This window comes from Lolium rigidum, chromosome 2, assembly GCF_022539505.1.
Source record: "Lolium rigidum isolate FL_2022 chromosome 2, APGP_CSIRO_Lrig_0.1, whole genome shotgun sequence".
NCBI lineage: Eukaryota > Viridiplantae > Streptophyta > Magnoliopsida > Poales > Poaceae > Lolium > Lolium rigidum.
In genome coordinates, this window is record NC_061509.1 from 43,319,450 (window position 1) to 43,334,897 (window position 15,448).

At 46.9% G+C, this 15,448-nt stretch overlaps 3 protein-coding genes across 4 annotated transcripts; all 3 read left to right on the top strand.

Annotated features, from left to right (window-relative positions):
* The first annotated feature begins 652 nt into the window (after positions 1-652).
* On the top strand, positions 653-3,053 carry LOC124691672 (polyubiquitin). Of its 2 annotated transcripts, XM_047224948.1 has the most exons (3): positions 661-717; positions 1,491-2,429; positions 2,658-3,053. In XM_047224948.1, the coding sequence occupies exons 2-3, from the start codon at positions 1,491-1,493 to the stop codon at positions 2,862-2,864; spliced, it is 1,146 nt and encodes a 381-aa protein (XP_047080904.1). In that variant the 5' UTR covers positions 661-717; the 3' UTR covers positions 2,865-3,053. The 2 variants fall into 2 exon arrangements, with proteins under 2 accessions (XP_047080905.1, XP_047080904.1); XM_047224949.1 differs by having other exon boundaries at positions 653-717; positions 1,491-3,053.
* Positions 3,054-5,825: 2,772 nt separating this feature from the next.
* Positions 5,826-7,031, top strand: LOC124689616. Its single transcript, XM_047223119.1, has one exon. It carries the CDS (start codon positions 5,826-5,828, stop codon positions 7,029-7,031), a length of 1,206 nt encoding a protein of 401 aa, XP_047079075.1.
* A 1,639-nt stretch (positions 7,032-8,670) lies between these two features.
* Positions 8,671-11,868, top strand: LOC124689617 (RHOMBOID-like protein 12, mitochondrial). Its single transcript, XM_047223121.1, has 8 exons — positions 8,671-9,023; positions 9,136-9,253; positions 9,521-9,640; positions 10,124-10,234; positions 10,328-10,357; positions 10,593-10,697; positions 10,790-10,831; positions 11,782-11,868. The coding sequence occupies exons 1-8, from the start codon at positions 8,671-8,673 to the stop codon at positions 11,866-11,868; spliced, it is 966 nt and encodes a 321-aa protein (XP_047079077.1).
* Positions 11,869-15,448: the final 3,580 nt, after the last annotated feature.

Below are 15,448 nucleotides of genomic sequence, written 5' to 3' on the forward strand. Positions count from 1 at the left end.
AGGGTCCCAAGCAGAGAGGTGAACAAAGAGGGAAGGTGACGGTACCTTCCCGCCTTCCCGACTGTAGCTGCCGTGGTCACGCACGTGGCCGCATTTGCATTGCCCACTCTACAAAAATGATTGATTCGCGTGTTTTTTGTCGGGCCTACCTTAGCGTTGCTTAGCGTTTCACGATGTGTGATATGGAGGTCTGGTACGACCAATCGATCACTCCGACATTGTACCGACGCATAGTGTTAGGCTAGCAAAGGCGTCCACACGGACCCATCAAACATAAGCATTACCATTTTGTGAGACATGTCTTGCCTATTTTTCATCAATCACAAAAATTATCGTTTTTTTCCGAAACTAAATCGAATGTACATGCATAATTTTTTGCTAATTTTTTTAACAATTAAAAGTACTGCATTTTTTTTTTGGGTGGATCGAGCATATCACGGGAGCGGAATTGAATTTCTGCACTTTTGTTACTACTGTACTCTAATTTAGTTGCCACGTCGGATCCGTCCAGCAAATTGCGTGACCGAGCAGCACGGGATTCGGTCACGGCACGGGATTCCTTCCCCACCCGGTTCGCCCGAGCCGCCATAAATAGCTGCTCCCTTCTCGCTTCCAACCCTCACCACCGATCCAAGCAACGGAACGAACAAATCCCCAACCGATCTCGTCGCCGATCGCCTCGACGCTCGTCGAATCCTTCTCCCCCAGCGCACCAAGGTACCGCGCCTCCTTCCCCGCTCCCTGTCCCTTCTTGATCTATACACGTTTCTGAGGTGCTTTGCGAATTCATCGCTGTGTAGTTCGAGGCGTAGCGCTGTCGGATTCGTGTAGTTCGATCCGATGTTGAGGTGGCCGGTACTTGCCGTTCGATCTGTTCGCTCATGTTAGATCGTTGGCTCGTTAGTTATTTCGTAGTGATTTTACAGGTTGATTTGTTAGGGAATTTTTGGAATTGGTGTCGTCTAGATCTGTTCGTGTTAGGGCCGAGTTCCATGCCGTATGGTCTCCTGTTAATCTATGCATGTTAAATCAACTACGTCTTCTCTGTTAATTAACTAGTTCCTCCGTTCCTGCTTGTTACGTACGTCTAACTGGGCATAGCTGAATCTGGTAGCAGCTTGCGAGCCATAATTTTGTCCTCTGTATGCGTATAATGCTTGATCTGTTGCTCTTGATTGGGTAATTACCACTGTGATAACCCTTGCTAAACCGGATGAGATAGGTTTGTAGCTTGCCGATCTTTAACTCGGATGCTATGCATGCTTGTCAGCTGTTGTCTCGATATGGATGATATCTTAGAATTTTTGTGTGGTCAGAAGTAGAAACCTCTCAGGCTGTAGAAATCCTACTGATCAAGTTCTGTTCTCATATGGCTGGTTAATTCTCTATAACTCGGTGACTATTTGCAGATTAACATGTGATATTTGATCCTGAACTTTTGGTCTATGTCTTGAGGCTTACCATCCTACTTCTTTAATTGTTCTCTGCAGATGCAGATCTTTGTTAAGACTTTGACCGGCAAGACTATCACCCTTGAGGTGGAGTCTTCTGACACCATCGATAACGTCAAAGCAAAGATCCAGGATAAGGAGGGCATCCCTCCGGACCAGCAGCGCCTCATCTTTGCCGGCAAGCAGCTGGAGGATGGCAGGACCCTTGCTGACTACAACATCCAGAAGGAATCCACCCTTCACCTTGTGCTCCGTCTTCGGGGTGGCATGCAGATCTTTGTGAAGACCCTCACTGGCAAGACCATCACCCTTGAAGTGGAGTCTTCTGACACCATCGACAACGTCAAGGCCAAGATCCAGGATAAGGAGGGCATCCCTCCGGACCAGCAGCGCCTCATCTTTGCCGGCAAGCAGCTGGAGGATGGCAGGACCCTTGCTGACTACAACATCCAGAAGGAATCCACCCTTCACCTTGTGCTCCGTCTTCGGGGTGGCATGCAGATCTTTGTGAAGACCCTCACTGGCAAGACCATCACCCTTGAAGTGGAGTCTTCTGACACCATCGACAACGTCAAGGCCAAGATCCAGGATAAGGAGGGCATCCCTCCGGACCAGCAGCGCCTCATCTTTGCTGGCAAGCAGCTGGAGGATGGCAGGACCCTTGCTGACTACAACATCCAGAAGGAGTCCACCCTTCACCTTGTCCTCCGTCTTCGGGGTGGCATGCAGATCTTCGTCAAGACCCTCACTGGCAAGACCATCACCCTTGAGGTGGAGTCTTCTGACACCATCGATAACGTCAAAGCCAAGATCCAAGACAAGGAGGGCATCCCTCCGGACCAGCAGCGCCTCATCTTTGCCGGCAAGCAGCTGGAGGACGGCAGGACCCTTGCTGACTACAACATCCAGAAGGAGTCTACCCTTCACCTTGTGCTCCGTCTTCGGGGTGGCATGCAGATCTTCGTCAAGACCCTCACTGGCAAGACCATCACCCTTGAAGTTGAGTCCTCTGACACCATTGACAACGTCAAGGCCAAGATCCAAGACAAGGAGGGCATCCCACCGGACCAGCAGCGCCTCATCTTTGCGGGCAAGCAGCTGGAGGACGGCCGCACCCTCGCTGATTACAACATCCAGAAGGAGTCTACCCTTCACCTTGTCCTCCGCCTCCGCGGTGGTATGCAGATCTTTGTTAAGACCCTGACCGGGAAGACCATCACTCTGGAGGTTGAGAGCTCGGACACCATTGACAATGTCAAGGCAAAGATCCAGGACAAGGAGGGCATTCCCCCGGACCAGCAGCGCCTGATCTTTGCTGGCAAGCAGCTGGAGGATGGCCGCACCCTTGCTGATTACAACATCCAGAAGGAGTCTACCCTCCACCTGGTGCTCCGCCTCCGCGGTGGTCAGTAAGTGTCTTGGTGTTGGAGCTGCTGCTGTACCTTGGTTGTCTACTGGGCTGCCTCGTCGCCTTTCAAGTCATGTGTCTTGTCTCGTTTGAAGTAGTGTGTCTGGTTTAATGGATCATCGATTGTGTTTGTGCAAACTGTTGCTGGTACATCAGCCCCGTTCAAGTATATGAATAAGTGAACTTTGAAGTAATCTGCCTGTGCACGATTTACTATTGCATCTGATATCTTGCGGTTGATTGTGTGTGTGCTTCCAATTTTCCTTGTCTGTCAATGCTGTTTCTCTCTGTGATTGATGTTCATATTTTCCTTGGTTGATTATTTTGAATGTGATTGTGCATCTTGGTTCGGAGATTGGGTACATGTTAGCACTGGAACTTGATTGCTCTTTGGAAAAGAGAGCTGCCGCAACGAGGTGACATTGAAGAGCTCATGCGAGATAGTCCCGGTGAGGTTGTTGTGGGCAGCCTTCAGAGATCGTAGCATAGAACACTTACCAAGCTCTGGCTGACGCCAAATCATTCTCTCTTGATGCTACCGCAATAGTAGTACACTGAAAAACTCAAGCCTTTCTATGTATCAGTTTTTTCCCCTCTCTCTGAAACTATTTAAATAAGGTGTTGATATATCAGCCGTCTTGGTCAGTTCGAATATGAGGTGTTCCCATGGTCATATCTTGTTTGTTACATTAACCAAGTAACCTGACGAAGTGACAATGAGTAATTGGCTCGCTATAAGCACGGCTAGTTGTGTGGGTGCTATTCTCATTGTTTTCACCTTATATAATCATGCTACCAAGAAAATTAAGGATAGTGTGCGTCGCCATAATTTTTATCTAACCATGTGAAATTTCCATAAGGTTGGGTTCAATGGAAGATATCTTTTTTATTTATTTTCGATAAACGGTGCTTTATCCTTTAGGATTGCAATACAAAACAAATCACACGAAACGATTCTATAGTTTTCGATCCTACAAATCAAACAACCTCCACAAGAAAAAAACTGCAAACTTTCGTATATGCTGCAGTATTATCTTCTTACAATCTCTCTTCTAGAGCACCTGCATGGACACTATAAAAAAATGAAAGTTTTTCTTTTGCAAATGCTTGTAAAATGAAAGATACTTTATGATATTTTTTTAACAGAGCTAGTCCCTGGAAGGCTGAGATTGAAAGATAGGATGGTGTTTTTTTTTTGTCAATGCCTGTTACTCTCATGTTCATAGCTTTCGAACGAAGTATGCTGCTTTATTTCCCTGGCAATGGCCAGTGTACTCTTTCAGTTTTCTTTTTTATTAGTCAATCTAAATTGACATGGAAATAAGAAAATTGTTAGTGTTTATCGGTTCACATGTGCATTTGTTGGTGTTCATCAGTACATATGTGCATTTGTTGTTATGTTGTAGATATATACTATTAAATTTGGGTCGCCATATCTATATGCATTCCTCTTATCTAGGAAAATCGACTTGGTTTGGCGTATAGGGGAAGCAAGTTTAATAAAGTTAAAACCAGGCTATTGTCGAAGAGTACTACATGTCAGACTTTCTTACTTTTATTGTGACATGTGTACTTCACTAGTTCTAGCCATGGTATTCTAAAAAAAAAGTTCAATAGCCATAGTAGGATGTAATAGTATTTTATCGCTTGTGGTTGCCCTCTTTCTTGCAAATTGGGTACATGTTAGCACTGGAACTTGATTGTTGTGTCTTGGATGGAAATAGATATTAAGGTGTTCAAGATGTTATTTGCTTGGTTCTTTAACACTTGCCACGAACCGGTACGAGAAAACAGAAAGACACGAATGCGATTAGAGGCGACTCTAAAACCCATCTAGGGTTTTGTCCCTCTCGCCGGCGACGCTGCCGGTCCGCCCCGCCTCCGATGGCCTTGGGGCCTCGGAGGTGTGGCGGACCGCGGCCTCTCGCCGGCGGGAAGGTTTCAGTTATTCGTTAGTTTGTTTTCGGTGTCTTCTTTGGGATGGTGAGGCGGCGGCTACTTCCTGAAGTCAGAATAAGGTCGTACACGTCCTATCCTCGCTCCGGTGATGCATCTAGCGTGGTGGAGGGCGCATGGAGTTGAGTGTACGGCGGATCCCCCGTGATCCGGTCGTCTTTCGTGTTCGATTGTGTGGTTTCAGGTCAGTCTCTTCCGATCTATGGTTGTCATCTTTGGTGATGGTTGCTGCTCTGGTGCGCTGGTCCTTTGGGGCCTTAACACGACGACTTCCTATCTGTCTACCACGACAAGCTTTGGCTGGCTCCGTTGATGGAGGGGCGAGGACGGCGGCGCGCCTTCGGCTCATACTAGTGTCTGTAGTCGTCGCTAGGCGGTCCAATGACCTATTTGTAATTACTTTTAGGCATCTTTATACTACTGTTGATGATTATTAATAGATCGGTGGAATTTTTGCAAAAAAAGATGTTATTTGCTTTGACAACATATGTCTTGTCTTTGGATGTATATGAAACTGATATCGATATGGTAGTCTTGAAGCCAACTGCGAAATGGTTTGATATAGAGGTATTGCTTGAGGTTTGTGTCTACCGTGTGGCCTCATATGGTCATAATTCCACGAGAAAGTTTGATGAAATGTAGCTGAAGGAATCCATTAGTTGAAATATTTTTGAACTGGTCGCAGAGGAACGAACTGTAAAGTGCGGGAAGGAAGGAAAGCCCATGCAAGTGCAGACCTTCCACTTGACCTTCCTTCCCTGGCAAGTGCCAAGTGCCAACACTAAAATTTTCGATCCCCTCGAAAGGAAATCCTCGGCTCTAATCTACCAAATTGCATCTCGCCGAACAGAAAACATGGAAAGTCGACTCCGACTTGAGACGAGGATTCGAATCCGATTTCAGATAGAACGCGTCGCTGGCAGCCCATATATAGCACCGTCCACGATCGACCCCTACTCCCACAACAAACCAGCTAACTCTCTCTCGGTTCCAGTCGGCTTGCTTGATCCATGGCAATCAAGAAAGCAACAAGAACCAAGAAACCAACCTACGCCGCCGCCAACGCCAGCGGCTGCGGCTGCTCCATGCCGGCCATGGCGGAGATGCCTCCCCACGGGCCAGGCGGCGCCGCCAACCAAATCCAGCCTCCGCCGCCGCTCCCTCCGGGCGTCTACTTTAGCCCGACGCGGGACGAGTGCCTGGGGTTCCTCAACCGGAGGATCGCCGGCGACAGCGAGATGGCCGACGCGCGGGGGTACATCTTCGACGCCAACGTGTACGGCGAGAGCCCCGACGCGCTGCGCCGCAGGCACCCGCCGGCGAGCATCCGCGGCCGGGGCGAGCACGCGTGGTGGTTCCTGAGCGAGACGCGGTTCCAGAGCAAGACCGCGGGCGGGGGCGCCTCGAAGCGCGCCGACCGCCGCGTCGAGACCGGCGGGTACTGGCGGCTGGAGCAGAGCAAGGAGCGGCTGAAGCAGATCAAGGAGCGACGGCTCAAGCGGAGGAAGCAGAGCGAGGAGGAGGAAGAGGATGAGGCCGACGGCGTCAAGAACTGCTTCGGCTTCTACGTCGGGCGGGACGACAAGACGCCGTGGCTCATGCAGGAGTTCACCAGCGCCAACGACGACGGCGCCGGCAAGCTCGGCGTGCCCGCGCTCTACAGGGTTTACGTCACGCCGCGCGCCACCAGGGAGCAGCTGACAGGCGTCTTTGCGAAGGAGGACGACGTCAAGAAGGGGCCCGGCGGGAACAAGAAGCCTGCCCGAGCCATGATCCCGCAGGGGTATTTCGACCGCATCGCCAGTCTGCTGCCCGTGGGGAGCGTCCGTGCTGTCGTCCAAGAGCACGTACACGCGCCCGCGCCATTGCCTCCGGCGGCGCCGGTCCAACACAGGCAGTATCTTGGTCACTACGAGCAGCAGCAAGGGCGGCAGTATCTTGGTCAGTACGAGCAGCAACAACAGGGGCCGTGCTCAGTGGTCGCCCCGCCGGCAACACCGGGCCTCCTTGGCGAGTTCACGGCGGCGGAGGCGCCGCCGCCGGACAATATGAGCATGTCCATGGTCGAGTTCATGGGGATGTTTAACGAGCAGCCGGCGGGGATCGTTAACGAGCAACCGGCGGAGACAGTGAAGGAGGGGGAACCGGATTGGGGATATTTGCCTGATATAGTTGATGCTGATGTGTTCAGAAACTTCAACACCGACGAGGGTTGATCACAGGCAGGATATCGGTACCGTGTTCACTTGATTAGGCTGACAGATTGATTCATCTGCTTGAGACGAATTTTCCAAGTTTTCTTGCAGTTGGATACTAGCTCGCCAATAAGTAGTAGTACTTGTTTGTATTTGACGAGTTAGAAACATTTGTTAATTTACTATTTGACGAGTAAGCAACAATTTGTTAATTTAGTACTCCCTCCGGCTATAAATATTTCTTGCAGATTTAGAAGAAAATCTCTCTGGGGTGTTTTTTTTTGTATAAATTGCCACATATACATGGTCAACCTGCCACACAAGCAAGTCAAAGCTGATATGCTGCCAATAGGATCTCCGGTTACACACTTAACAAACTTTTGGGACGTGGATTTGCATTTTCATAATAGTAGAACTAACTTGACAGCCCTCGAATAGTTTTAGGACTTATGCTATATTTTACTCGTCTAGAAATAAGATAAAATTATAGATGTTGGCTCAAATACTATGCCACAGATTGTAGGACATGTAGCTTATCACTATGAGAGCATAAGATATCTTTTTTTTTCAAAATATATTTGCTTCTATTTTTAGAACATATACCATTTTAGTGTTATTCTAGAATATAAAAATTACACAACTAACTAGCCTACACAATTTGGGTGACACACTTAATTTAAAGCACCACTATCAATCATGGAGGACAATGCAAATTGTGTCTAAGATTTTCCGGAGTGAGAGAAGAGAGCATGTGACAATAAAATGATGTGGAATGGAACACGACTCACGAATTTCATAATGAACTTAACATTTTTGGGCAATGCAGCCAATCTCCGAATGGTGGTCCTTCATGACTAAATGCAAAGATTGTTTTCATCCATCTCTCTTCTTTCTTCATGGAAAATTTGGAATGAGCGCAACACTTGTATTTTGCGCAAAAAAACACGCCCCCTTATGCCCTTTTTGCTAAGATAAAAGATGAAGTGAGGCTTTGGGTCTTTGTGGATGCTAAGAGTAGAGCAATTTTATTCCAGGAGATTAGAGGAGTGAGGTGTCGTTTTGGAGGCCGAGCTACATGTAGCTCTTTATTTTCAACCACTTCAAATTCGTGTTTCAAAGTTTCAAAAAAATCTAAATGGACAAAATCTGACAAATTTTATAGTCTTAAAGTGTGCACTATTCACTATTAAATTTGTCAAAATTTGTTATTTTTGTGTAGCCTAGATTCGGATTTTTCAAAACTTTGAAACACAAACTTTTTTTTTGAGATGTGAAACACAAACTCTGAGTGAAGGGCTACATGTAGCTCAGCCTACGTTTGAAGTTTTCCGAGATTAGAGCCCTTTTATGATATGAAACCTTTTACTTTCTTCTTCCCCTACCGTATTTCTTTCAAACAAAAAAAAACCTTTTACTTTCTTGTTGAGCTTTTATCTTAATTTTTTTGAACTTAAACTTCTGTCTTAATTAATTGAATGAGAATGGTTTTTTATGCCCCGTTTCAAAATGTATTTTTTGCATCATGCAGATTGGTACTGGTGAAGGGAGACAGGAGAGGAGCATACACCAGAGTCGGAACTGGTGGAACCAAAACCCCAGCGGCGGGGGACAGCCAGCCAACAAAAGCGCCTGCCTTTGGTGGTGGTGGAACGAAGGCAGAATGGCGGCCATGCGGCGGCTCCTTCAGCAGCTCCAGCCCGTCCTCCCGCAGCAAGCCGCCCTCCGCCGTGCCCTCCACAGCCGCCGCCTCCGCTCCCCTTTCCCCCTCGCTGCCGCCTCCGCCTCCCCGCCCTCACCCGCCGCGCACTCCCCCTCCCCGACGCCTAGCCTCCTGCCCCGCAGCACCGGCTCGCTCCTGCCGGCGAGCGCCGGTGCCGTCGTGGCGGCCGCCCGGACCGACACCGCGCGCAACGCTGGGTCCCTCGACGAGCCGCTCTCTCTGCAGCTAAGCAGGGCCTCGGGCTGCTTCGCCTCGTCATCGTCGACGTTGCTCCACGGCGTCGCCGCGCCATGGTGAGCTTTCGGTTCCTGCGCGCGTCTTCGCTCCGGGTCCCGGGAGAAGAAAGTTCTCTCCTTTTCGGTCGTCTGGCCACTCAATTTCGGTTTCGGTGTCTCGGTCCGCCAGGGCGCACTGGACAACAACCCCAGCCGACGACATGGTGTTGATGCTCGCCGGCGCCAATGTGGCCGTCTATGGGCTCTGGCTCCTGGCGGATCCCAATTTCGGGTTGGGTCCTTCCGTGGTCAGTGGTTACCCAAACGACTCTTGCTAATTTGATTCCCCAAGCAAGCAGGCGCTGATTTTTTTGTTGATGAGCAGCGGATTTGGCTGGACACGTACACCGGCGGGCGGCTGCACACATTGCTCACGAGCGCTCTCGGCCACGTGGATCTGACGTTCATGGCGAATCATTTCATGGTTTGTGGTTGCACAGGGGACTTCTCTGATTTAATTTCGCATGTGGTGGACAGACAGTGTATCCCTTGATGGTTTTTTTGCTGATGAGCAGATTTCGCTGGACAATTTCAAGAGCTTGCGGTTGCACACACTCCTCACCTGCGCTTTCAGCCACAAAGATCCCAACCACATCGGCCATAACATGATGGGCCTCTACTTCTTCGGTTCAAGCGTAAGATCTTCACTCTTCTACTCTGCACTGTGGACGACATAGAAACACCTCTATTTTGTCAGGCTGAAATGGGAAATAAACCACCTGCCAGCAGGATGATGAGCATAACTTCGGTTTTGGATTTGATATTGTACATATTCTCAGTCCATAAAATTAACAAGTGAAGAGATTAGTTGAGAACTGCTGGTATTACACAGATAGTTCACTCCTGGTTTCCGAATTCCCCTGAGAGCATGCCCCTGTAGTACAACATGCCACGCTCTTTGAAAATATAATAATATAATGTAAATGAGTTGCGATATGCAATTTATCCGAAGTTATCTTTCCTGTATAGGCATTCAGACCAACATCTTTTAGACTTGCACTTAGTGTACATGATCTACGAATTGCTACAGTAGTACATACTCGCACTCTGTTCTTATGGCACCTAATTATCACCTTACTTGAACATGCTGAATTCATTTTACCCTTTTTTTGCATCAGATTGCCCACACATTTGGTCCTGATTTTCTTTTAAAGTTGTACGTACAAGGAGCACTTCTTGGATCTGCATTCTACTTGACAGAAATGGCTTTTCTAGCGCCACAGAAACAGGTAACATGCTTAGGACGTCAAAAGTTATACATCAGGGACCTGAATACCAAATCCTGGAGAGTATAAGCTTAATATGAAATGCTTCTATCGCAGGGTTTTGGAGGATGGAACACTCCAGCGCTTGTAAGTGATCTCCTGTCTTATATTTACACCATATATTACAGCAAATTTTACCCCTACCGACCAATTCTTTATTATCCAATAGCTAGAAAATTATTTGGATGGTAAATGTGATGATCAGAGGCGACACGGTGATTTAATCTAATATAATATAAAAAACACCAAATGGACACCTTTGGCGATTGTACAAGCTATACTGGTTGTTACACACTAACTATGATCCTTTCATATCACTCAGGGTGCGAGTGCTGCAGTTAATGCAACTGTCCTTCTCTACATTTTTCTGTATCCCACCAATATACTATACTTACACTTCATCATTCCTCTTCCAGCTGCATTAGTGGTGAGAAGCTTTTTTGTATTAAATAAATCTGTTAAGGATGTGGGTGCTTGGTAGCGAGTACATAAATTTTTTTTTGACACTATTTATTTCAGGGAGCTTATTTGATTGGTGCTGATCTCCGGAGGGTGAAGAAGGTACTCCTTTCTTTTGAGGATGTAGAGCTTGTTAGGGTTTTGAGAATTGCCACAATCTATTGCATTCTAGCCTCCAAATACACAATTGCTTCATTAAATTTGTGGGTCACAACTTATTCTTGTCTTTCTCTGCACTACCACCCCTCATGGTCCAAGCTTTATGAGTGGGCGGATAAGACCACATTTCTATTCCAATGCACTTACACGTAGATTCAGCAATCTTTATTGACATGGTGAAGGTTCCTTGTTTTGTGTGGAAAAACCTAGAAATGCACTACATTGTGAAATGGTGGGAGTATATATTTTACTTTAATCTCCATTTTATTTAGGTGTTTATCCCTGTCAAAGCCAGGTACCAAGCAATTCTAGTACTACCCCCGATCCACAGTAAGTGTTGGTGGTTTTAAATGTAAGCTAAAACCACGACACTTATTATGGACTTGAGGGAGTAAATAAGTGGACGTTATTGCTGCCACTGTTGCTTATGTTCATTGGCCATGAGTTTTGACAGTGTTGCTGCTACTTTCATAAATTGTTACTGGGAACTTTGAAAATTTGTGAATTACACATGTGTGTTCCCTGACTAAACGATACAATTCCTGGCCTTTAATTGACCTGGGGTTAAAAATATGGCTCAGTATTCACACCTTGTGAGTTTGGCGATGCTTCTAAATTCACACTGATATGATTTCTTTGCATTACTGAACTGAATACTGAGTATATAACCATATGATATTTATTGTTTTTGGGTTGGTAGTTTTCCCTGTTTGTTATTTTGGGTGATTAGTGTGTTTACTCTACATCATTGCTTGAAGATCTTGCCCTGCCTGAAACCTCTTATTTCTTTGTTGTCGTTGATTATCTGATACCCCATTGTTATTCATGTTGTGATAGTTCTTCATGCTTCCTGGTCTACAATAACAAGCAATTGACGCATGTTCATTTTATAGGGCAACAGTCGCGTGGCAGGTTCTGCTCATCTAGGGGGTGCCGTTGTCGCCGCGCTTGCATTAGCTGAAATGAAGGGCTGGATCTGATCATGCAGCTCACTCATACTAATATGCAGTAAAAGCGAGTGTCCTGCCTCCGCAGTGGTAGCCTCTTGGGTTGAAATCTTCTGTTATTTGACTAGTGTCGGCCCGAGGGATGACTCGTAGAACATGCTACTCATTGTCCAAGTTCCTGAGGTAGAAGTCCTTAAGATATCGCCAACTCACTGGTATAAATCTGCGGATTTATCTTCGCATGAGCCATCCTCAAACATTAGAGAACTAGGAAAGTGTTGTTAAATCTTTTTTTTTTCTACTTATCTGTGTCAAAATTGAGTGCATGTTTTGAATTGTGCCGTTAGGAAGTAGGAAAAGCAGGATTTTCCAGTGTACGAATCTGGAACTGCTCATGTTTATGGAGTAATATTCTTAAGCCCCAGTATAGTACTATACGCGAGCTAAATCCAAGAGCTGCTATGGGTATGACACTCCCTGTCCAAGAGCACCATCTAACCATCCATACATGCGAAGGAAGTAAAGCAGACTGCTAGATTTCTCATCGGACATACAGTAAGCTGCATGATCTGATCCGGCAACAGTGGCAGCAAAATTTTAGGGACCTTGGCTTGCAGTAAACCACCTCCCATCTTCTCACGTAATCTTGGCAGTAAAATTTAAGGAGCTAGTTTGCTTGCGGTAAACCACCTCCCAGTCTCCATGTTTCTAACATGATCTGATGTTGGCAGTAAAATTGTAGGGCTTCACAGGCAAGTGAAGAATCCATTCCGAAGCTAACTCCTACAGCACATGAAGACTTCATTCCTAAGCTAGGCTACACTGGCCTTTGTACTGTCAGACAGACATGCAACAAAATTACAACTAAGATCTTGTGCATACGCGGGGCTTAGACTGGATTACAAGAAAAACTAGAAAAACATTACAGACACTGCTACACTCAAGAGGTTGTACTGTACAGACATGCTTACTGAACTGAGTTACTGCTCGATTACAACTAAGATCTTCTGATTTCTAGTCCAGTACTGCAAGGTCTCGATGAAGATACCGGAACAGCAAGAGCTCTGCATCCACGAGCAAAAGAAGAATAACAGAGCATGGTTATGCTGCCACACTCTGTTAGTGGCAATAGCCCCAACACTGAACTAATAAAGGACCATGTAGCAAAAGCAACTGGTAGAAAATATTACAACAGAGCCCTGGCTTGCCCCAACATTGTTCTTCGAAGCAAAGAGCTCAGGTATCGATCAGCCTACGAGTTAGGAATCAACGCCATGCATCATTTTGACGGCGGCACTTCCATCATCTCCCTCCATCTCCATGGCCAGCTAACGAAATGTGCCGAAGAATTGCAGCAGCTTCAATCAGCTTGTCCCTGTCCTGAGCCTCACGAAGGAACAGACGGCATAACTTAATCAGCACAACTATACACAGACACAAGGCATGCAATGCAAAATGCAAAGAGGAGGCATCAAACTTACATGGGTCGACTCCACGTCTTTGAGCAAGTACTCCACCTGCTGCCACTCCGCCGGCGGCAGGTCGACCAGCGACAGCGCAGCTTTCCCCTTCCAGTCGCATTCCTGCGGAATGTACTGGCCGCCCCTCGGGTGCCAGTGCAAGCACTGGCCAGACGGCTCGGGTACGAGCGATGATACGCCATCGTCGTCAATGGCGGCGGGCTGCTCGAAATTGGTAATTGCCCTCGCGCCGAACATCCTGACGGCCGCGGCGTCGTACGCTCTGGCGGCCTCGTCTGCGGTGTCGAAAGTGCCGAGCCACGTCTCAACTCTCCCCTTACTGATCCTCGCCCCGAACTTGCCGGTAGATTGCCGGCACACGCCGCGGAACTTGGTCCGGCCGTCGTGGCCGGACGGCTCGGTCGGGAGCGAGGGTACGCAGCCGTCGTCAACAGCCACGGGCTGCCTGAAGTTGGTTCTGGCCGCCGCGCCGTGCATCTTGACGGCCGCGGCGTCGAATGCCCTGGCCGCGGCCTCGGCGGTGCCGAAGGTGCCGAGCCATGTCTGACGTTTCTCCGTGGGCTCGGTGATCTTCGCTCCGAACTTACCGCCCTGTAGGCTGCACACGCCGCGGAACTCGGTCCCGGCGTCGGCCCTTGCCTTTCTCCTCCCCACGCCGGCGCGCGAACCCCGGTCGTGGACTCGTGATATCTCACTCATGCCGGCGGCCGGGCTCTCTCTCTCTCCGCCGATAACACCAACTAGAGGTGGACTGGACTGTGGAATGGCCGAAAGAAACGCGTGAAATCTCGTGGGGGTTCAGGGAACACCAGAGCAGGCAGAGACTGCTTCCATCTATCTTCGGATAAACGGTGCGCACAAGGCTTCCCATGGAAGCCAGTGTTACAGACCTCTACCTGCACTTGTCAGTGGACAAGGCTTGCTATGCAAGGAAAAAATGCTTGCAGAAACAACGGTTTTTTACGTTGATGGACAACATTTTTTCAGAACCATGACGAAACGACGTTTTGTGACCGGGTGACTAAAACTTAGACATTTGTTTGTTCCAACTTTCTACAGGGGGACAAAGCTAGGCAACTTCGCAAATCAAACAACTTCTTGATCAAACTAGGGCGGTTTTTCTTCCACCGATCATCACCATATGCCGGTGATATCGGATGCTAAGCTGGCTGTAAGAGGCTTGCCAGAACATCTTGAAAAGTAACATAAAATGTTTAAAATCAAGAAAAATCTGCAAATACGAAATGAAGGAAATCTGTCTAAAAAACAAAGGAAATGCGAAAAACCGTTAACTTTAGGACAAAAAAGGAGAAATTCGTTTGAAAGAGCGGTAAATGGACAAAACACAAAGAAACAAAATTTTGTTTATTAGGATAACTTGGAGAATTTGGGATTGTTAACTAATACTACCAACCTCTTCAACATAAGGCATCAAGAAAATTACATACTTTGATGTTTTCTTTCAATGTTATACCGATCTTTTCCTGAATTTGCTTCAGAAATTTCTTATCATCAACCTTGTTTATAAGAATGAATCATGAGATAGGCCACCACCGACCGGTCAAAGACATGTTGGACCAAGGTTTTTACCCGAAGTCGGAACAAGGGAGCAGATCATGCCACGTCAACGCCCCTAAGAGTGGCACGACCTATTCAACTCTTTTGACCTTTTTAAGATTATGTCTTTTTAATCTTTTGAAGCTCATGTTGGTTGAGAAGGGAAATTTTCCAAATCACCTTACAAGGAAAAATTTGTTGACAAGGGAAATTTGCCAAATCACCTTACAAGGAAAAAAATGATTACGAAAACAATGTTTTTACGTTGAAGGGATGATAATTTTGCCAAACCATGATGATGTTGGAGATATGCCCAAGAGGCAATAATAAATTGGTTATTATATATCTTTGTGTTTATGATAAATGTTTATATACCATGCTTTAATTGTATTAACCGAAACATTGATACATGTGTGTTATGTAAACAACAAGAAGTTCCTAGTAAGCCTCTTGTATAACTAGCTTGTTGATTAATAGATGATCATAGTTTCATGATCATGAACATTGGATGTTATTAATAACAAGGTTATGTCATTATGTGAATGATGTAATGGACACACCCAATTAAGCGTAGC